The 23,950-nt window shown below is 34.9% G+C and overlaps 2 protein-coding genes and 1 pseudogene across 2 annotated transcripts; 2 read left to right on the top strand and 1 right to left on the bottom strand.

The window, feature by feature from the left end:
* The first annotated feature begins 1,108 nt into the window (after positions 1-1,108).
* LOC132270822 (phosphoglucomutase, cytoplasmic-like) lies at positions 1,109-20,157 on the top strand (annotated as a pseudogene).
* Positions 5,925-6,827, top strand: LOC132269878 (uncharacterized). Its single transcript, XM_059771111.1, has one exon. It carries the CDS (start codon positions 5,925-5,927, stop codon positions 6,825-6,827), a length of 903 nt encoding a protein of 300 aa, XP_059627094.1.
* Positions 20,158-20,674: 517 nt separating the features above from the next.
* Positions 20,675-23,950, bottom strand: LOC132270821 (F-box protein At5g07610-like). The gene is made up of 2 exons (XM_059772027.1): positions 23,280-23,950; positions 20,675-23,093 (listed from the first exon to the last, which is right to left on the bottom strand). The coding sequence occupies exon 2, from the start codon at positions 23,025-23,027 to the stop codon at positions 21,780-21,782; it is 1,248 nt and encodes a 415-aa protein (XP_059628010.1). The 5' UTR covers positions 23,028-23,093; positions 23,280-23,950; the 3' UTR covers positions 20,675-21,779.

Below are 23,950 nucleotides of genomic sequence, written 5' to 3'. Positions count from 1 at the left end.
AGAGAGTTGAGTTTTTCTCTACTGAATTAATTATGTAGAATGAGTTACTTGAACAGATAAGTTTAGTAATTTAACAGTTAATTCAGAGATGGTATAAAATGTTGGTAGATGATATTAATTTTTTCCTTTTATATTATTTATCAATAATTGTTTCATCATGTGCTGAATTTTCCTAATATATACTATTATAAAAGTGTTAAGGGCTCTTCCTAATTTCTTAACATTTTTCAATTTTTTATAAAAATACAAAAAAAGAAGTTAAGTCTTATCAAATAATTATGTCTTTAATGGTCATAATCCTTTTAGTTTTTGACCGTTACGTTTTTCTCTATTTGGTTGCATAACCACGTTTGGCTTCACTAACACGTTTTTGGATTGCTGTTTTACTCTCTTTAAAATTAATTTTAAATACAATTTTCTACCATTTTATATTAAAATTTTATTAATATATTTTTTTCCAACTTTTGTAATACCCATAATTTTTAAGGCCATTTATTTATTTATTTATATTTATATTTTAATGATTTATGTAACTATTTGAATTGTTTGTGCATTTGTTTTGGAGTATTTAATTAATTGTGATTTATTATTGTCTATTTAAGGTGTAATTATTTGTTAGTTAATTATTTTTTTAATTGTAATTTATTATTGTCTATTTAAGGTGTATTTATTTGTTAGTTAATTATATTTTTTTATGTCAATTTATTTTATTTATTTATTAATGTTCTTAATTTAAATGTCTAGGTTGTTTTATTTTTTATTTTTTTTTAATTGTTGTAATTCATTTTAATTTTTTTTTTTTAAAGTGTTATGTTGGTTTGTGGCATAGGGTCAATTATATGCAAGGGTGGATGTAGGGTGGAGTCTGGTGAGCTTGAGCCCACTCCAAAACATATTTTTTTTTTACTATATTAATTTTACCCCAACCAAAAATATCTATATATATATATTAATAAAATTAGCCTAGCCAATCAAATCTAAATCAACCCGACCACCGTATTAAAATACAGGCCCAAGCCTAATATGCCCAGGCCGGTCCTGACCCAAGGCAACAAAGGAGGTAGCCTACCTCAAAATTTATAGCCCATGGTTGATCGGTCACCAAAAAAACAAAATATTTAGGGCAAATCATTTCTGCCTTCCCAATCGCCTCCATCTCTATTCTCGTTCCCGACTCTGAGCTTGCCCTCTCTCTCTCTCTCCAACTGCAAACTACAAAATCTACGAGAATCAGAAGTTCAAAACCCATATATTTCAGTTTATCTATCTGTCTGCAAGAATCAAAAGTTCAAAACCCATATCGGCATATCGTTTCAGATTGTTCAAAAAATCAAAACCCATATCTTTCAGTTTCCATCGCCCGCTGTTCCAGTTCGGGTTCACCGTTCGCAAGCTTCAGCCGCTGGCCCGCTGTCTCTCAACTCTCAAGCTTGCCCCCTCACTCCCTGCAACTGCTAACTTGTATGTATGGGTTTTGTTTTAATTTTTTTTTTTTTTTTTTTTCCCTTCTAAATCAACTAATCAAGGTCTGTAATTCTTGTTTTGCAAACTAAATCCTATTTGGTGAAATTTTTAATGATCTTTATATATATATATATATATATATATTACAATATAAAGTAACAAAATTTGCATTGCATTACATTTTGGTTTTTGATTTTCTTTTGTTATTAGAATGCAGAATATCAGGATGTTGATTTGTTAATTTTGAAGTTTATTCCTAAACTGATGCACTGTACTTTGTTATTGGATTAATCTAACATAAGAGCCGAGTATAATATGTGCTAATCACACCTATCCCTACGGATGGGTGTCCAACATTTTGACTGAAAGCATAGTTGGGGGTTGATACATGATACAGATGGTACTTAGATGGTGGTGTTTTAATTGTTATGAGTGAGATTGTGAAACCTCTTTCTTGCAACTTGAGTGTTTTCTTATTTTTAGGGCTAGCATCGGGCCTTAACATTTAGCAAGAACAAGGGTCAAGAAACATGCCTCCTCAGTCATCAGGTAACAAACTCTTACTTTTTCTAAAATTTTAATACTTTTATTTATTCATGTTTTACATACTGATTTTTTGTTTCTACATACATATATATAACAAACAATTAATAATGGGAATTAAAGACTTGGAAGTTTAGTTTTCAATTTCAGAATATTTGTTGTACAAGTTTATTAATGCTTTTAAAACTTTTCCTCTTTTGTGCTAATAATACAGGTCTCTTTTTGAAAGAAGAGAGTTGATTGGGAATGGGTGGAGTGGGCAAAAGAAAATAGGTATGTTTTTTTTGCATAGCTAATTGAATTATATAAATCCCCTTACCATTGTAGCAGTGATGTTGGTTTTAAAATGACCAATTATGATAGGAAGTCTCTTTTTAGTTTATCTTAATAAAATGTTTATCTATGCAAGAGGATTACGTGATTCTAGATGACGATTCTAGATGAAGATGTTAATGTCAACGTTATGAGGATGTTGATGTCAACGTTGACACTAGCGATGACGACTGATGATGTTGATAATATGTTGATGGACTCAAATTAAGTCAAAGCACTTAGAATTGAAGGAAAATTAGAGTTGAAGACATACTATTGAGCATAGTGTCTAATTCTTTTAGTTACAAGAATCTTTGGTCACTTCACACATGATTTTTCAGTTCCTCAAATTATGAAACAGTGGTGTGTAATATGATTCATCTACTTGGGCTCTCTTCTTTTTCATCTCTCTAAACCCTAATTTTATCTGTGAAAAAGAAAAAGAAGACACTATGCAATTTTAATTTAACTTTATCAGTTTGAGCATTGACAGAGCTTCTGAAATATTGAAACTGAAACAACAAAGAAGAGAGAGTCCACCAATAAGAATTACCCAACTTAGGACAAAATAAGCTCTCTGAGCGTCTTGACTAATATTGGCATGGGATATTTCTATAGATATGGACTTGTAGAGAGAAAGATATATGGTTAAGGGCACAAAAGTGTATGACAAATGTGAACCAACAATAGGGTTGTGAGCTTTTGGCTTGTTTCATGCATCGGATCTAGGAAGTGTACAACAATGAAATGGAAAGCTCTGATGCACTCAAAGTTACAGAAGGCAATAATATATATTTATAACATACTTTACTAATCTAATATGATATTACGTATATAATATATATATATTTGTACCTTTATACTTAGATATATTTTGATTTAGCCCACCCCATTGAGAAATCCTGGATCCACCCTTGATCATATGGTCTTGAACTGGTGGGAAGGAGGTTTGCTTGGTCTTGGATTATAGGCCCATGTGGTAGGATTATTTGTATATATAATAAATATATATATACATAAAATATATATCTATATATATATATATAAATATAGATATATACACATTATATAATGTAGTATTACAATAGTTATAGGATTATTATTTTTCCTAAATTTTACGGGATTTATATAGATATGTTGGGTCTCTAGGGTTTCTTGTAGAACCCGTACACAGACAAAGATGAAAAAGGAAAAAAGAAACAGAGAGAAAAGAGAAGGAAAGAAATAGGGAGAAAGAAAGAGAAGAATAGGATGATTTGTGAGGCCGAATCAAGAGGCAAAGGCAGGGGGCTGTTGTGGGTGATAAGCGTAGCAGCAAAGGTAGACGACGGCGACCCAAAAGCCGCCGGCGTTGAGAAAGAGATCGGAGAAGAACGGTGTAGAATTTTCGACCCGAAACTCTAAGAGGCAAGTTTTTGTTCTACTTATCATCTTTGTTTCCGTGTGCGATTTATCCATAGAACAACATAGGGAATTAATTATAGATTAGTTTGATTATATTCATGCTATGAATGAATCATACAGTGAAGAATAAGCATATATGTGTGTGTGTATATATATATATATACATTCAAAGATGTTTCGATTGGTAAAATTATTACCCGATCTTGTTATGGACTATTGGGACATGCTAGGACATAGTTACAAACCTTAGGACTTTAGCTATGGAGTCTTGGAGGAGTGGCATGGCTGCAGATTGATGTGGAAGGAGCAGCCCAGGAAGATGCCGACTTATCCTTGGAGAAGTCGGCTTAGAAGAGGGGGAGGTCGGCTTCTTCAGGAAGAAGCCAACCCATGGCTGGGAGTTGTTCTCCTTTGGGTCTTCTGTGAAATCAAGTGGAATTACAGGAGTGGTTTCTTTGGATTTTGCGAAAATCAATGGCACATAGGTTGGTCTGGGGTAGATAGATATATGTATTGGCTGGTTGTATGGTTTTATATATAACATGTGGGCACCTTTATTAACGTGCTATGAGTTAATTTAGAATAGTCATAGCTTAGACTTAGATTCACTTATATGTGGATTGTTATAGCTTATTGGTATAGTAACCATTTTAATGATAGATAATAAGTTAATATAATGGAACTTATTTGAATTGCAAGTTATAAATTTAATGACTTATGTTAATTGTTCATGTAACGGTAAATGACTTAAGAGTGTCCTGAAATTAATTTGCTCTTCAATGAAGAGTTCTTTGAGATGGGCCTACTGAACCTGAACGGGATTCAATTGACAGGATTTTAATGAAAATAAAACAGATTCTTTTTCTATGTTTAAGAAACTTGATATAATCAGTTTTGACCTACATAAAGGCAATGAGCTTACTTGAATTCAAGTTTGACAGATGCTCTTAGAGTTAGTTTCCTTTCTCAATTACATGTGATATGTTGTTCTCTTAATGGCATAACTTTAGCGTAGCTTTAATGGACTGAAGCTGAGGCAAATTCTCTTAGCAAATCCAGAATAAGGGCATATCCTCTGTTTTGTTAAGGGCAAAACCAATAGATTCCCACATCATACTGGTTGTGCTGGTTCCTCAGGGTCATTAAAACTGTGTGGGTTATTCGTCATATGCATCAGTACATAAAAACAATTCTTAAATAATTCTCTAATACTTTGTCTATTAGGCAATGAGTTATAGTATTGTCTTAATGTCAGTTAATTTATTATTGTGTTTGACTGTCTCAAGTCTAGATCAATCAATACACATTTGATCACTGTAATCAAAATAATGCATATGCACTCCTAGAAAATTTGAAAATGATCAATTGCAGTATAAGCTGTTTTACCTTTCTTTTCTCTTGTATAGGTTAATCATTCACTAAAATAAAGAAAACCTTCAAATAGATTAATGATATTCTGATATTCCAAATAAGTTTTTTTTTTTTTTTTTTCACCCTGTATTACTTCTTTCTTTTTTCTTTTTCTTCTTCTTTTGAACTGTATTAATTCATATCTAAGATGAAAGAAAGCTTAAAATCCTGATGCTGTGTTAATTTTACTTTGGTTTGCTCTTTGTTAGTTGATTTTGAGTTCTTGGGTCCAATTTTTTTTGTTGTATTTTTATTTTTTGTGGGTTTTGATTTCTTAAATCCAATCACTTATAGTTCTGTCGAATTTTGTCACCTCTGCTGAATTGTATAGTCTCATTCATAGAGATGACAATTTGTCCCACTCTACCTTGTTCAAATCAGCTACGCCCTCTTTTTTTTTCTCTTTAGTTTTCTATTACCAAGGCCAATTTGTATCTGAATATCACTAGACTTTTGTAGATCTACAATTTAATATTCATTTCCACACCTTTTTGAAATGAATGCCTGCTCTAAACTTGTCATCTTTACTAGGATTTGTTCGTAATTTTTTTAGATGGAGAGAAGAGAATGCACCGAAGAAGAAGGGAAGTCTGAATCTGCATTTTTTATTGACGATCCTGTCATCATTAATATTCTTTCGAGGCTTCCAACCCGAACACTGCTTAAGTTCCGTCAAGTTTGCAAGCATTGGAATACTCTAATTTCGGAAAAGCAGATCAACGATGGTCGAAAAGAAATAGAGGAAACCTCTGAGGTTGATACGATACCAATGCAGCTACAATAAACTTCAGATGGGAGTCAATGAACCAATAAAGCTGAGTTTTGAATTCAATTTGCCAAATAGATACATGCGTTTTGTTGGTTCAGCAAATGGCTTAGTATGTTTTTTCGATTTTAAAATTGATAAATTATACATAAGCAACCCCCTCCTAGGAGAATTTTTTGCCCTCCCAGAGTTCTTGTCGAGATCTCAATCGAAAGCTGCGTATGGTTTCAGTTGTAGCACTGTGCAGCTTGCTTACAAGATTCTAAGGATAAAAAAAGATTGTCCAGCTAGGGATACTACATCTAAGAACTCTACAGCGGAGCTGTACACCTTTAAAACAGGTAAATGGATGAATATAGGTCATGCTTTGTATCCACAAGCTAGTAACGGTCGCTTTGGTGCTAGGGTGAACGGCATTCTACACTGGATAATTGAAGATCCTGAAAGCAGTGATGTTATATGCTGCTTCGATATTGAAAAGGAAGTATTCGGTTCAGTTCAACTACCGAGCGCCCTTAAAAATTTTTGGGGACGCATAGATTTGAAGGTTGAAAGCCTTAGAAACACACTTTTTGTATTCCATGGATCTAGCATGTATCTGCACATCTTCTCAATGAAAGAATATGGAGTGAACAGGTCATGGTCTCAAGATCACAAAATCCAGAAATCCATCCTTCCCCCTCCGTTGCGGACTTCTGAGCTTCAGCCAATTACAATGTGGAGGGATAAATTTTTGTTTTCAGCACCACAAGGTCCTTTGCTATCTTACAATTCGACAACTAATGTTTTTGCTGAGGTCAACACAATTGGTATGCATTCAGGTTTCCAAGGATTTGAATACCTTTCGACATTTCTCTCAATCAAGAAATCTGTAGAAGTTGAAACCATTGCTCTGTGGAAGAAGGTGATTCAAGTTTTATGTGTATAAATTTAAGTTCTTTTTACTTGACCTGAATCTGTTTAATCTTCAATTTTTATAAAAAATTTGGGAACATTCTCTTATTGGTTGCTAGAATGTTATTTTTTAGTCTAATATGTAATTATGTATGATGCTGGCTGGATATATGCAGGTGAATTTATTCGCGCAAACAAATTACGTCCACATCTTTGTTCAGTCAACCTTTAATGCTCTCTCAGCCGAAAAAATTAGAGGTAGGGATAATGTTACTTTTTTCGCCATTCCGTGGCTTACATATAATGTTGTTCGGCCAACATTCAACATTTTTCGTTGATTAAATTGTTTCTTTCTTTTACTGAAAATTAAGGTTTATATTTTCTAAACTTTGACTGACTTTGATTTTGTTTAGAGTAAATTTCTCAGTAATACTTCTCAATATAATTAAATTAAATGGAATACATAATTTATATATATATATATATATCTTTGTAAAAAAATGCAAAACCAAGCATTTAAATTGAGGTTTTGAGAAAATTTTACTCTTCACAAAAATATTTGTACATATGAAACTATCGGTTGTGTTCACCAAAATTTCAGAAGTCATAGCATATAAATTTAGCTACATCAAAACATGTTTATTCGTATTCTTTTGGGAATTCGATAATTTGGAATTGAAATTCACAGCAATATTTCTCCATTTCCTGATCCATTTAATTTGTTATGCTGGATATGCATCATTTTAAGGAGGCTGCATACACTATCACATAAATGTATATTTAATAGCATGCTATAAGAGATTGATCTTTTTGGCCAAGAGCACCTAGAGCAAGGAACCTGATTTAAACTTATATGCTGCTAGGTTTGATGACCTGAATAGGAACATTATGTTCTTTTAATTATCATTTCTTTTACTAATGGCATGATTGTTTCAGCTTCTCTTTGCTTTGTGATTCATGGTTTCATAGTTGGCACCAAAGGTTGCACTGCTGTAATAGTTAGAGGCCAACTATAGATGGTGGAGGTACACTTAGGTATGCATGGATTGGTGGTGTAATGGTTATGATGTAACAGTGGTAATGATAGTGATGGAGAATGTTTTTGCGAACCTGGGGATCTTGATATTTTTTTTTCTTTTTTGAGACAATGTATTTTGTGGCAGTTGAGTGTTGGGTAAGACGTGGAAAGGGTATAATACACCTTTGGAGATACAACAGGATGTCAGGTTATAAATTCTATTAGATCCAACTTAGGTTTTACTGGTGAAAATTATATTATTGTACCAATAATCTTTTGTCGTAGGTTGGAAGCTGCAAAGATTTCCATCATTAGGAATTCTACTCAGAGCTGCTTATTGACTGTAGTACTTTCCTTCTGGAAATAATTTTGGGATTTTCTCTTCTTGCTTCATTTTTCAAATGGTTAATGTTTGACTCAGACAATTACTGCTCATTGGATTATGTTTATTTTTTGTAACGGCAATTTCATTAATGCAGGTACTATGCTGGTTTATTGGTGATGGCCACAATTTCTCAAAGGATGCCATCCAGGTACAGCCCCACCCCCCTCCCCCCGCGACTCACTTTTTTGGCATATGCCCGCTCCACACACACACCCAACTGAGAGATTTTGGCACTGAATCTCTGTTTTGGTTTCGTCAGCTTCGTTGAATAGGTTAACATATAGGAAAATTGCCGATTAGTTACACTTTCAATTGCAAAGACCAATAAGTCCTATTATACATTATAACTTTATTAGGAACAAAGTCTTACTTCAATAAATATCTCCAACGAAGTTACAGAATTCTATTAACAATGAAAATTTTCGGGTATTGCCTTTTCTTTTTGAAATAACTGTAATTTGTTATTATTAAAAATGACTAATTACACCTTTTATCAATTTACAATAACAATGAAAAAGTGACCTTTGCTAGCCCTTTGAGCTTGTCTTACTCCTCAGGCCCTCACAGGGCTGCTCGCCCAATATAAAAATTAAATAAATTTGTTTTAGTAAATAGTAGCTGCCCAATAGAGTGAATTCTAGAATGCCTTGCCATTTGCCACCCAAGCTTGAGTTGAGTTGACTGGGGGTGTCAGTGTAACTAGGAACAAAGTCTAGAGATGATGGACCCGAGCTTGAGTTGGGGGGTTCAATACCTTAATTAAGTTTGGTTTAGCTGGGTTGTGTCACCAGGATCTGATCTGGTCCATTCTGTTGAGAATACTTATTTTCTTTGGGTATGTAAGAACACCCGTGCCCAACTCAATCCACTAGCCCTTTGCCTCCTGTGTAAAGGATTTACATGTATCATGCCTGACGTTTGTTTTTACCTTCTATAGCTACTCTTATGGAGTAGAATAAATAGTAAATGTGGTTGATTAAATGGCATCACTCTTGCTTTATGAAAGTATCCTGTTTTCATGATGCAAAAGAAACAAATTGTAGGCATAATGGTCTGGAAAAGGACTACCTAGAAAGTTAAGGTGGAGTGATTTTTTTCCTTGTGTCGGGTGTGGCTGTAGGTTAGGTTTGGGGTTGATCACGCCCTTCAGTTCCATTTTAATAGACCTTGGTTGCCTTAAATACTGGTTGTTCCCTTTACATACAGGTTATTGACCTTGTTATATGATCTACTTGTTCTGTTTTGTAAAAATTGGCAGATTATAATTAAGATGGCGGCTGCAAACAGAGTAAGACGCGTTTGGGTTGGTCAGAATGGGTTGCTCTCCACTCCTGCTGTATCAGCTGTTTTACGTGAAAGAACTGGTTCGGATGTAAGATAATCAGCTTTGTATTGCTACCTCTAGATATGTTGTGGAGTTCTCTTTTCATTAGTACATTAACAGTGAGACTTAACATTAAAAAACAAGACACAACTCATTATGATCTTCTGTAAATTCCAATGCAGGGATCTAAGGCAACAAGAGCATTCATTTTGACAGCAAGTCATAAACCAGGTGGTCCCAATGAGGTACCAGCTATGTTTGTTTCAATCATTAATTTTTATATTGACGAAACTTGTACAATTCTGGTGATCCATGATTTTACCTTTTTTATACCAATAAAAGATGTAGCTTCTTCTATTTTATTTTAGTGTAGTTTAGTTTTGATTCTGTCATTGGTGGTGCAATGCATCACTTGCATCTATCAATCTTCTTCACATTATGTTCTGGATTTTGGATAAAGCGATGCAAAGATTGTTTATCCTAAATCTTGAAGGCCACAGTGATTGAAAACAATGGCTCCATGTTAATTCACAGCTGGGAGAGCAATTTCTGTTATATAATTTCCTGGAGCTTACATTGTATACCAGGTGTCTCTTTGTTTAATTTACTTCCATATTATCTGTAAATCCGATGTTATCTGTAAGTCGCCTAACAGGTTATTGGACTAATTTTTATTTCTTAAAGTAGACTTCATAACATCAGCATGCACTTACATTCTTTGTTGGCTGAGTTATCCCATTGCCAATATGCACTGAAGATGTTCTATTCTAATTTTTGCTTGAAATCCTCTATTTGAATATTCATGGTTACTTAAAAATGTTTGATTCATGTGTGGTATGAAATATTTTTGTGCTGGAGTCATTTAGTTTAAGATCTTATGCCCCTATATATATATATATATATATATATATGTATATATATATATATATTTTTTTACGAATTAGAAAGAGCGGGGCCTTACTTATTCAGGGGAGACGAGGGACAGATAAAGGGATCAGGGGCCTTTATGATCGGAGAAAGGGAATGTTCTTCATGGGGGGAAATAAAAAATGTGGCCCAAGCACTCTTGAGTTTTTGTTAATTGCCGGTTTTTAAGTAATTAGAAATCAGTTCTAATTTTTTTCTCATTTTTTGCTTCGTGTTTGCTGAAGTTCATTCTGACAATCTTTTGCCACCTGATTTTTCAAGTTTCCTTCAGTCCAAAATAATCACCACCTGGTTTTTCAAGTTTCCTTCAGTCCAAACTAATAATTATTTATTGTATAACAGGTATGGTATCATTGTTTTGCTAGATGTGACTGAAGTGACATCTATTTAGGGAGCCTAAAACTAAGACTATGGGCCTCAGTCCATAGATATTAAATTTTTTTTTACAAGTCTCACTCCATATAATTCATATCACGATTTAGCTTCTAGTTAGAGAACCTTGAAAACTATGTAAGCCCTGCTCATAGTTTACCATGTCCTCTGATAGCACCTTCAGACACAAATCTGCATACCAAAACAATTCATGTTACAAGAGACATTGGTCCGTATATTCCAATTCATAATTGTGGTTCATTGAGGTTCTAAATTTGAATTAAGTTGAAAGTTTTACTTTTTTAGCAAAGGAATTGAATAAAGACATTCAAAAATTTTTTACAAGACATGTATGGTGTAATATTCATTCAATGTTCCCTATTTACTAATCATCTGCTATGCAATATTTCATTCTCATCAATTTATCTACCACTGCTGTTTTTCTCATAATTGTACTGAGGTTCAATCTATGAATTCTTTTTCTCCAATCTATCGTGGAAAATTTTCATTTTTAGGCACCAAACATGGTTCAAGTTTCATTTTTACTCTATAATATCATAGTATAACTCCAGTTTATCTACAAGTTACACGTATGGTACAGGAAGGAATCTAGGTTAGCATGCTGTAATGAATGTGTATTAGAGTTGAGCTTTACCTGGAAACTCTTTTGGTGTCACCCCCGACACTCCTTGGTGTACTTATCTTTTGTCCGAATTAATTTATTTGTTATTTTTCACATCAGGAGTCAGGACAATTGAAGTCCCTTTAAACTTACCAAATTGACCATCTAGGCTTCTTTTTATCTCCCTTAATTTGTATGAAAAAAATCATTTTTCATCATTCTTCTCCATAAGTTTTCTAAGTATAAAGAAAGCCTGACTGGATATGTCCCTTATATGAAGGCTCAAGCTTTAATGGTTTAATTTGAGATTTGAGTGCCTCTCTTGATTTAAATGAGATTGATCCTAGGTTAATTGGAATATCATAAGCTGAGTACCACCTTTCTTTTCTTGAACTTATGCTGATCATTGAAGCTTTTAATCTTCTCCATGGTCATCTAGTTGAGACAATCCTCCAGGCATTTCCATTTTGGCATATTATCTAGTCCTTATGCCCTTTCCTAATGTTGTCCTGACAAAAAGTTGGCCCTAAAGACTGGAAGTTGATAGGAACAATAATGCTTTCCTTATGCATGCGTGGGCCATGAAAAAAGAAAATTGCAGCTTATATATATTGGATATTGGTACACGACAAGACACTATCTCCTGTGGTTTCAAACTCATAAATTTAGACCTGTGTGTGGAAGATATAAAAAACATTTCAAGGAGATTTTACTGCAAATCTGTGACATGAATAGAATACTGTTACCAACTTACCCAAAAAATTCTTTATTCCTCCAAATGGAGAATCGAATTATATTATTAAGCTTCATAGGAGCTTGATAGAATATGTGATCGTTACCTAAGGCTCTGATTAATAGTTCTGTATGAATATGTGCAAAGAAGATCTTTAAATTCGCCAGTTAGAAAGAGTGACATAGTCCATATTGAGGGTAATACTAGGGGAAGAGGAATGCCAAAGTTAACGTGGGTAGAGTTAGTAAAGAAGGATATGATAACATGTGGTTTGACTGAGTCTATGGCCTTAGGTAGAACAAAATGGAAACACAGGATTCATGTAGCCAACCTAAAGTAGTTGGGAAAAAGGCTTGTTGTTGTTGTTGTACCAAAAGCTCTAATTAGGTCAGAGTGAGAGTGCCAAATTAGACCTAGAGGGGTGTGTATTTGCCGTATGGATATTAATTTCAAATTACAATTATTTACTGGATGCTCTCGGATTATGATTTGACTTTTTGTTTGTTTTAGTTATTCCTTATAGTTTGTAGCCAATCACACAATTACTTAAGCATGAAATATAAATAGAGAGCAGAGACATGAGAGTTTTTACATGAAAAACCATAACAGAGAAAAGTCGTGAGATCTCGTTCAGCCATAAATGATCCACTATGAGAATAGGTTCAAATAAGTTGCAGTTCCCACACCCCAGAACCCCTAGTTACCTCTTGACACAGACTGTAGCCAAACCGACACTCAGACTCTCAGGTCCTTCGTGCACTCCCTTAGCAAGGCTTGCTTCATTCAATCTTCTTCTTCATTCTTGCCCAAATCTTCTGCTCAATATTCTGATCGGTTGAATTGATTTGCCTCAAAATTTGATTATCTTCCTTCTTTTTGAACACTCAATTGCATATGATGAAGCCCAAGAGCACCGTAGATTGAGTAAACAAAGATTTTTTTCTCAAGTATTTTCTCTCTTAGATAATCAAAGGCTTGTGTCATACCCTAGACTAATTATAAACCTATATTTATAGCCAATATATGTAGCTTACATGTTATTTTGAGTGTTTTTCCAAAAATAAACTTTCGTTGGGTTCAGTCAATTGAGGCATCGATCGGCACATATTGGAAACCTCTGATCAATTGAGGGTTATTCGACGGATCCACCAATCAATCAAAGTCTATGGAGAGTCCTTTGATCTATTTATAGGCCTCTCGGTTCACATTCATTGTTTTTGAATAAAGACTTAATTTAGAACCTGTTCATATTTCAATACTTTGAAAAGTCATTTTTCAAAAACAAGTTTGAACTAACACTTTGGGCTTCACCAAGATCAAAGTTACGTTATCTAAGCTCTAAGGTCGTGACTCTTTGGCACAATGCAACCAAGGTTTTGAGTAGGAAATTGCCAATACATAACTCATATACCTAACAAAAATCCATATGATACTAAACCTTGGGTTGATTATATTGTGTTTTTGTTTATTTGTGGATTGTATTTTACATCTAATCATTAGTTGATGTATATTGATCAATCTATATCCGACAAACATTTGATACTGATTTAGTTAGAAGTTTATGGTGAGTAGTGATTATTAGTGTTCATTATATGTTCAATGACGTGCATTTCATGTACCTATACACATGTCAAATACATGCATTTTAGTTTACTCTAATTCAACTGTTATTTTTGTTCAAAATTTTCATAATATTTGCTATCACTGTCCGTATTTTTTTCTCCAAAAGTTGAGATAACAATATCACTAGCCATGTATTTGTCGTTATACCCACATTTTTTGAACTTTTGATGTACTTGTTGATATTTTATTCCTTAGTCTCGCGTTTGTGTGTGTGCGTGCCAGAGTGTGGGCAGTCATGTGCCTTCGATAACCTTTTTTAGGATGAGTTTTTATGGCTGAATACTCTTCCGATTTGTAAGATTAACTCCTTTACCCATGTCAAGTACCCTTTATTTTCTTTGTGTTGTCTGAGTACAAGACTTTTAAGGTAGTATTGCATCACGTAATATGGAAATTCACATTTTTGTTTACCTCAATCTTATTACTGTGTTGTTAGAAAGAAAGGAAAAAAAATAAATAAAATAAAAGCTATCCAGGAAAAAATAAAAACTCAAAACTGGGAGCTGTTGGTAGATGGCAACTAAATAACATTTCATGTGTTTGCCAAAATTGATGAAATAAATTGGAAAGACAGGAAATGTTTGAAAGATAGCACGTGTATTCCCAGGAGAATACCATGATGTTTGATCTTCCATTTGAGTAGTGAAGCAGCAAGAATTTTCAATTAGAGTTTTTGGATAGCTAATCTCTGATTCTCTTTCTAATGCTTTTTGGTGTCTTATTTTGATTTTTATACAGGGTTTTGGAATTAAATACATGGAAAAGGTTAGACCTGCACCAGAGGGAATTACTGATAAGATATTTGAAAAAACAAAGGCATTAAAGGTGTACTTGATTACTGAAGGCCTACCAGATGTATGACCTACTTCATAAGCAATAGAAATATTCCTAGATTGCATCATGTTACTTTACTGATTGCATGCTTATTGTAAATTTGTTGATATATATTCCAGGTGGATCTCTCTGCAATAGGCACAACAAACTTTGCAGGACCAGAGGGACAATTCGACGTTGATTTTTTTGATTCAGCTAGTGATTATGTGAAATTGATGAAGTATGCTATCTTCACAGGATCAAGCCTAAAGTTCTCACTTTTTGTATGTTGAATAATGCTTGTCTATGTTGTTTTTGTTAAAAGATGGTGACGGGGGTATTACACTCCATGGTGTTTGTAACCTTTTCCCTTTTTGTTCCTCTTTATCCAACTGTTCTATATTTTTTTTTTACCAACTGATGATTTTGGGTGTTATATATTATTGTTACTTTATTATGTACTGTTTGCTATTCATGTTGTAGAATAAATTATACTATTAATATTATGCAACTACATATTTTAGTCTTGTTGGACCAGTAGTCATGATAACGAGTACATAAACTTGTTGCAACATTCTTTTGAGAAAATGTTTAGCAGTCATATTACTTAGTTCTTTTCATAACAGATTTTTCCCCCTTCGTTTTTCTCTTTTAGATAAGAATATTAACAGTTCATTTATTTAACAACTTCTGCTTGATGATTCCCAGGTTAGTATTTGATTTTCAATCTATCCAGAAGTTGCTTTCATTGCCAAAGTTCACATTCTGGTATGTAGATTTCATTTCATTTGGATCCAATATATAATATTTTTTTGTTTGCATATTTTTTTTCACATATGCTGAATGCTTTACTTTTGATGTCATTTTTAAGTTATGATGCGCTTCATGGAGTTGCTGGAGCGTATGCTAAACATATATTTGTTGAAGAGCTTGGTGCAAAAGAAAGCTCATTATTGAACTGCACACCCAAGGTGTGCTTCCTTGCATTAATTTTTATTATAAAATTATCAAGCTAAGTTAGTTTTGTGTACTGAATCCATATTTCTTTGTTGTTTTTAGGCATGACTTCATGAGAGCAGGAGGACTTTGGAGGAGGTCATCCTGACCCTAATCTGACACATGCAATGGAGTTAGTTGCACGTATGGGATTGGGCAAGTCAAAACCCTCAAGAGGAGTCCCCGGAATTTGGTGCAGCTGCTGATGGTGATGCATATCGTAACATGATCTTTGGTAAAAGGTAGCACCACAGCTGACTTCTGTTGTGCACAATTGATAACTTTTCAGTACTTGAAACATTTCTACCTTCTCTTGTGGTGTCAGGTTTTTTGTTACTCCATCAGATTCTGTTGCCATCATTGCTGCAAATGGTGTTCACTGCATACCTTATTTCTCTGATGGTCTGAAGGGAGTACCCAGGATGTATAACTTCTTGCTCAGCTTATTTTGTGGTTGTAGATGTGTGAGTGGCTGCTCATGAATGCATGTGCACCTGTGTGGGTGGCAGGTTCATGTATTTTCATGTTTGGGTGCTCTTCCTCTAAGGAGCATCTTTCTGTATTTTCCATTTTATCACGAGTTACACTCATTTTATTTCAATCTCATCTCTTTTTTTTTTTTTTTCTTTTTTTCTTTTTCCTGCCTGTAGGAGCATTCCTACATCATCTGCTTTTGATGTCGTAGCTAAACATTTGAATTTGAAACTTTTTGAGGTACTCAGAGAGTAGTATATCTAATTATGGGTTCCTCTACAACTGTTATGGAGGCTTAATTTTATTATCCATATTAAATGCCAGGTGCCCACTGGATGGAAATCCTTTGGTAACTTAATGGATTCTACATTATGCTCATTATGTAGTGAAGAAGTTTTGGAACTGGTAAGACTTAATGCATTTTCTCTTCAATATTTAATTTTGTTTATATTACATGCGGAAAAATTGAAACGTTTGCAAATAATTTTTTCAATCATTGTTTTATCAATTGACAGGCTCAGATCATGTTTGCGAGAAAGATGGAATTTGGGCTGTTTTGGCTTGGCTATCAAATCTTGCTTACAAAAATAATGAAAGCTTGAGTGGGGGAAAGCTTGTGTCAGTTGAAGACATTGTTCGCCATCATTGGGGTACATTTGGTCGCCACTATTACACCTGGTATGATTATGAGATATGCATATTTAATTTTTTCTATCTGTTTATTGGCAGTAATCATATTTGGTTAAACATCTTTTTTAATTGTTTTGTTTCTTCAAGAATGTTGCTGCAGCTACCGCAAATGAACTAATGGCATACTTGTTAAAGCTGCAATTGCCGCTGAGCAAAGTTAACAAGTATTCTTTATACTCAAAAGTTTCTTTGATGTTATATCAATAATGGCATGCTGTAATTACCGAAACTTTCTCTTTTGTACTTGTAAGTGTTTATGTTTCTGTGCATGTGGAACTGTTGAATTGTGGGTTTCATGTTGCCTAAGAGTTATTGATAGGAGAAGTTCAAATTTTGTCAGATTTGTGTGTAAAAATTTTGTGAAGTATTCATGTCGGCCACATGCTAAGAAGCACAGATACGGGACACGGATACGAGACAAACACGGCCACACGGCAATTCCTAAAAAAATTAGACATGGACACGGCGAATAGTAAATATATATATATATATATATTTTAAGAAGTCAGTAATATACTTTTTATCAACCTAATAATGGATAAAATTGTGTTTTGCTGGGAAAAGAAAGAATGATAGAAAAACGGTTAATAAAGAGAAAAAAACGAAGAAACAAAGAGGCTAGAGTTTTGTTAGAAAAATAATTAGGGCTTGTTAAAAATAAGAATCCATAGAAGTAGAAAAAAAATATGGATATAAGAGGAAAAGGGAAAAAGAGACACAAAAAGAATTTTGGGCGTGAAAGGATAAAATGAAGTATCTAGGGTTTGTGAAGAAGAAAAAAGAAAAGAGGAGGACAAAGAAGCAAGAAAAGAGGAGAGAGAGACCCTTCAGGTGAAGCTTGGTTGGTGGGAGAACAAGAGATAGTCAAAGATGATTATGCAAGAGTTTGAACCTTTGAACTAAAATATAAGTACAAATATATGATTGTTTTAATATAAAATTGTTTTATAAAACAAAAACTTTTAAGTAATTATATAATGACCATATTGCTGAAAGTTATTAAACAACTCCTCATATTAACACTTCAACTCAACTTTCTTTCTAAAACTTTGTTAAATATCTCCAAGAATGCCTTACTTAAAAAAATAAAAATAAAAAAATCCCAGAGTGGGACATGTCGTGTTGGACACATATCCATGGTGTGTCCAACGGGTCTCCGTGCCGTGTCCAAATATAAAAAAGAAAATAAAAAATTCAGACACGTTTTTTGGCGTGTTCGACATGGATTCTTGGCCCTTTTAGGTGTGTCCTTGCTTCCTAGGCCACATGACATAATGCCATAAGGGTATACATTTAAGATATGCTTAGCATGTCTGGTTGGACATACATCTGGCGATCATACTTGATAATCCAAATATGTTGCAATTGCAGGTAAACCTATCGTCTCATGTTTTCTGTTTTGCACCATTTTTGTAGGATGAGTTAATTTCTTATGTTGAACACAATGTTACATGGTTAACACAATTTTGCCTTCTGAATAGAAAACAATATTAGCCAACAACACAATAATGCTGAGTTTGGGGATTTGATAAATTTGACACTTGGACACATTTACATCGAATACATGTATCCTATTTTATGTAACATATATTTCAATTTATATTGAACAACAGTAAGTGACATTGAAGAATGGTTCTTTTTTGTTATGTAATGAATGATGAAAGATGAAAATGATGGAGGTTTACTTTAAAGATTATTACTCTAATAATGAAATGAGTTTCTTGTTTCATGTAATTGCCCTTCTTATTTCTGAACAATTCTCCCCCAGGGAAAATAAAATAGAGGTTTTCATAGCTTGCCTGCATTGCTAGTATGCTACAATCACTAGTAATTTCTGGTCAGTGATTCATTTGTTATTTCTTCTTGGACTATCGTAAACTGCATATCAAGCTGTAGAAGTTGGTCATCTCGACCACTGAGACAATGATTCCACACTAGATAATAAAGGGGGACGTTGGGCGAATTTGGATATAGTTATTGGAAACAAGCTTGATTATATGTATATATGTTTCTTGATTATAATACATATAATCAAAATTGGAACTGGCGCAACTGGTGATCAGTGTTCTTTTGTTTGTAACTGGTGATCAGTGTTCTTATGTTTGTAATTCAAAGGGGAACTTTGTTAATGGATGAATCAGATTTTGGAAAAAGATAACCAAGATAGTGTAGGCACATATAGGGCTGCAAATCTTGGCCAGGTTGTCTAAGTGATGAGTGAAGTCCGGCTTGAGTTGGGTTGCTGTTATATTTCTTTTCTTTGCCTTTTTAATTCACCATTCTTCAATAAATGTTAAACTTAAATAAATGCGGAAGAGAATCATCAAAATATTTATTGTAAGGAGAGGTTCCCTAGTCTCAACTTGGTTCATTTAATATTTTGCTTTATAATTGATCTTTTCTATAACATTATTTTTTGCTATTTATTGTATTAGAAGTGTTGTACTAGGGTTCTATATATTTTTTTTTGGGTAAAAGGTTCTTCCCTCATCATCATGAAACCTACTTTATGCTTGTTAATTCATGTAGGATTGTGAAGGGAATACATTCAGATGTGTCGGATGTGGACAATGTTGATGAATTTGAGTACAAAGATTTTGTTGATGGTTCCATCTCAAAGCATCAGGGAATCCGATATTTGTTTAGTGATGGATCGCGATTGGTAAGTGGGATTCTAATTATCCCTATCAAAAATTAAACAATCAATGAAATGATATGATAATGTATAACATTGTTTAGAATTTGTATTATTAAAAAGGAAATATCTTGTAATAAAAGTATGCTCTAAAAATTCGTTTGACACTGCATTTCAGGTTTTTTTGCTCTCTCGAACGGGCTCAGAAGGCACTACCATTCGTCTTCACATTGAGCAATATGAGAAGGATTCTTCGAAGACCGGGAGAGATTCTCAAACAGCACTTGCTCCTCTTGTGAGATCTCTCTCATATTTCATGTTTCTTTACCACTTCATTTGATCATTCTCTTTTGGTTTAACTAGAGTGCATTTGGTCACAGGTGGAGGTTGCTCTCAAGCTGTCTTAAGATGGAAGAATTCACGGGCCAGTCCAAGCCCACACACATGATCCGAGATGACATGTTTTTGCAAGCCTAATAATTGTTAGCCAATTACTTGTGATATTGAGTTTGAGATAGTGGCATGCAACTATTCTCAGTTAGTACAGAGTGTGAGTTAGCAGGTGTCATGCAAACTATTCTTGGCTAGTACTGGTTAGGACTATTTTACTTATTTTATGCATGGAAAAGGTTATTGAACTGATAAAAATTCATAGAGCTAGGTAGGAAAGGAGAATTGATAAATGTAATAGAGATGATGATAATCATACCCGGTCTTATTTTAAACAAGTGATTTCCAATTGAGAAGCAAAACATGATCATTTTGTTCCAGTATTGGTAAAAGTGTAAAGCAAAATAAGATCAATTGAGTAGTCTAGAATTCAGAAAGATAAAGCTGTTTGCTTGCAAAAATTATTGGAAGAAAGGTAAGAGAGATGAGGTTTGAGTGATGGGCTGAGCTGTAGGTCGCCCAAGGACCTCTAATGCTCGTCTCTACTCCCGTTGGGGCTAAGAAGGCCCGTAGCCCAATTTGTTACAAAAGCAAGCTAATGGGTGTTCCAGTGTATGTTGTACGCTGTAATGCATATGGTAATTGTCAAGACATTATTCATTTTGGCTACCACGTCGACGAAAAAAGTCAAAGTACAAATGAATGGTAGCCAAATACTGTATTAAGTTACACTTTAATAATTTCCTACCATGGTAGCCAAATACTGTATTAAAGTGTAACTTAATAATTTCCTACCAAACTCGTAGGCCAAGGGGTGAATGATGGAATGTGCCGTATACCCACCTAGATAGAGCTGTCGTTCTTGCATTGGAAAAGAAGACTTCAAGATCTTTTTTATGATTGTAAAGAAAAGAAATTGAAATACAGTTTTGCATGTTTAAGATCATGTTCCCTCTGTTAATGTGGTGGAGCTACTGAAGGACTAATTTGGGCTGTAGTCCAAGTCCCAAAAATAAAAAAATTATTACAACTGTACATCACACACCTCGGTTCATATGCAGTACTGCTCTTTCTCTTAATCCGTTCCATATGTAATACTACACTTCCTCTTAACCCAGTTCACTTTGCAATCCTGCCTCCGTTTTGCAACTTCTACATGCTTGTTGGTTTTAGGCAAGCCTTCCGTCAATCTCCTAAGGGACAATATTTAGGTCATCACCACTGCATATGTGACACAATAAAAAAGAAAAGGAACGAAAATCAGGTTCATTTATTTTATTTCTGGACCATATTATTCTTTTTTATTTTTGATTGACCAGTCAAGATTGTGACATATTTGCGATGAGAATGGTGCTGGGCCTCACCTAAATATTATTATTTGCAGAGTCGAAAGGTATTTAGAATAAACGAGCAGAAGAGCAGGAACTCCATTGACAAATTGTGCATCAATTTCAACAGAAAATTCAAGGAAATGGAATCACAGGCCTTCTTCAAATATACTTTCAAAGCCATAGACTCACTCTTACTAAAAAAGCCTTTTAGGAGATCATGAGCCAAAACAATGTTACCTTGATATTGGAATTTCATAGAAAATTGTCTAAATGCTTGCAGCCAATAATGGATTCGCGCGCGCGCCCCACACACACACACATATCTCTTTCTAGGTAGCCAGTCTTTCCCTCTTATAAAATTTCACCTTGCTGCCAACATATTATACAAGTGACTGAGACCCCATCTTTTTATTGATTTGGAGTCGAAATGAACTAAATGATATTTTCTCTCCATTAGAAGGGCAGTAGGAAAATGCTTGGTTATGATAATATCCTTCAAGTTGAAGTATGGGCATACTGTCAATGCACATCCTACAATTTGTCATATGATTTTCCATGAAATCTTTTTGGCACATGCATATTTACTGTTGTAAGTGCAGGCTTTTAAATCAATAGGGCGTTCTCTAACCGCATTTGTGGGAAAATACAACCCATCAGTCAAACAGAGGAAGGAGTGTCTCAATGAATGGATAGAGACTACAGTGTTTATACAGTACAAGCTCAGAAGATGAAGAACCAGGATGGTGTGCTACATCATGAAGCTTCTTAAACGTATTATCCTTTAAGTTGTAAGAGAAAATCATGTTGGTGCCTACAAATAGCATCAAATACACATCATCTTCATCTTCTCCATCTACTAAACCAAGCACAGTCACGGCATGGCTCATAATCATGTCCTGTGATACAAAATCCAACATCATGTTAAGGTCAACCCGATACTTGAACGACCACTTGGAGTAATCGCTTTCCATTTCAGAGATGTCAATACTGTATCTGGTGTCACAACTAGATTCCTGAATAAAATGTAAATGACCTCCAGACACCCCAAAATGCCGGAATACAAAACCAAAATTATGTAATATTGGTAGAGATGGCATTGGGCACAATCTCTCCTGATCAACATCAAAGTATATGGAAGCTTGTTCTCGGTGGAAGGAAATCCAATGGATAGAACCATTGGAATAGACTCCATAATCCAAGTCCGATGATGATGCTGATCTTGCCGGGATGGTATCACCACCAAAGGGTCTCCAAGCATTGGTTTCTGACGAATAAATATGAATTTGATACAAGTAATTATTCTTCTTATACTTGTGTGGTATTCTCTGAAGCAAAACAACTTTGTAGTGAAGTGATTTGGAAGGATCAAAAGCCAAATATAAAGGGTCAGCAGGATAACTAGTGCGGGAAAAGGGCCAGGGAAGAGACCGGAATTGCTTTGTGGTGGGATTGTAGACTTGGTAAGATCGGGGACTATAGCCTGGCTTTTTTAAACAGCAGAGTAGCAGACCATTGCAGGAGTGTATGATAGTTGTATTGATATGGTACATATTGGGAAAGCGCGCTAAAGACCTGCTTTTTCCACCATCATCTGTGTCTTTGAGAGGAATGTATTTGATTTGAGTACGGGATTTACAGGTGAAGAAAAGGCCGGAAGTTTTGGGAAGATCGTGGGATTGTCGGCGCTGTTGCCAGAGGATACAGAAGGTACGATCGGAGATTAGAGACGACCATGTTTTCGAGACAGACTTGAATCGAATGAGGGATTTCGGCGGCAGAAGCAGAAGAATCTCCATCACCGGGTCGTGGTTATTGCCGATGATTTCAGCAGCGGCGGAGGAGATTTGGGCCGACGACCGTCTCCTCTTCGCATTCCGGCACCTTTTTATCCTAGAAGCCATTTAATCAACTTCTCTTCTCTTCTCTTCTCTCTACCACTTCAGATTTGTTCCTTTCTTTGAATTGTTCTAATTAAAGACATATAGGCAAAATAACAAATCCTAAAACAGCTCTGTAAAGCGAAAAAAAGTGAAATCCTAATAAACCACGGACAACCTAAATATAAAATAAATTAAATTGTATATAACTCGAAAAACAATAAATAATTATTATTTCAATATCTAAGATAAGATTTAGCTGTTGATGACGCAAACCTCGGGAAATTTACTACGAAGGAGAGGTGCAAGGCAGACATGTAGAAAGTTGTCACCTTTACACGCCTGTTGAGAAACAGAGAGATCGCCGGCGAAGCTGTTCGGAATAAACAATCGGAAAGTATAAAATAGTTGTGGCTGGAAAAACAGATAGACCCAATCGGAAAGTATATAAAACCGGCACCGTCAGATCTGATCAGAAAACAAGGGAAACGGCGAGACAGGTAGAAAGTTGAGGCCTTTGCTCAAGTCTGTGGAAAAACAGAGACCCCGCCGGAAAAGCTGGTCGGAATAAACAATCGGAAAGTATATAAAACCGGCAACGTCGGATCTAATCAGAAAACAAGGGAAACGGCGAGACAGATAGAAAGTTGTTGCTTTGCTCAGTCTCTGGAGAAACAGAGAGACCGCCAGCGAAGCTGATCGGAATAAACAATCGGAAAGTATAAAAAATCGTCACCGGCAGATCTCATCAGAACACAAGGGAAACGGCAAGACAGATTGAAAGTTGTGGTCTTTGCTCAAGTATGTGGAGACAAATTGACAATACGGAGAGATCGCCGGCGAAGCAGATCGGAATAGACAATACAGCATAGGGATGGCAATTCCCCATCCCCTGGGCCGCCCCGTTTATAGCGGGATGGGGATCCTTTACGCTAAACGGGAATGGG

The sequence above is a fragment of the Cornus florida genome, unplaced genomic scaffold, assembly GCF_030987335.1.
Source record: "Cornus florida cultivar Cherokee Brave unplaced genomic scaffold, ASM3098733v1 CherokeeBrave_3.0.0_Hap2_Chr08, whole genome shotgun sequence".
Taxonomy (NCBI): Eukaryota; Viridiplantae; Streptophyta; class Magnoliopsida; order Cornales; family Cornaceae; genus Cornus; species Cornus florida.
This window is presented reverse-complemented; position numbering and strand designations above follow the sequence as displayed.

Excerpts from the sequence above, each read along its gene's own strand:
- LOC132269878 (XM_059771111.1), top strand. The coding sequence starts at position 5,925 with ATGGGAGTCAATGAACCAATAAAGCTGAGTTTTGAATTCAATTTGCCA.
- LOC132270821 (XM_059772027.1), bottom strand. The coding sequence starts at position 23,027 with ATGGCTTCTAGGATAAAAAGGTGCCGGAATGCGAAGAGGAGACGGTCG.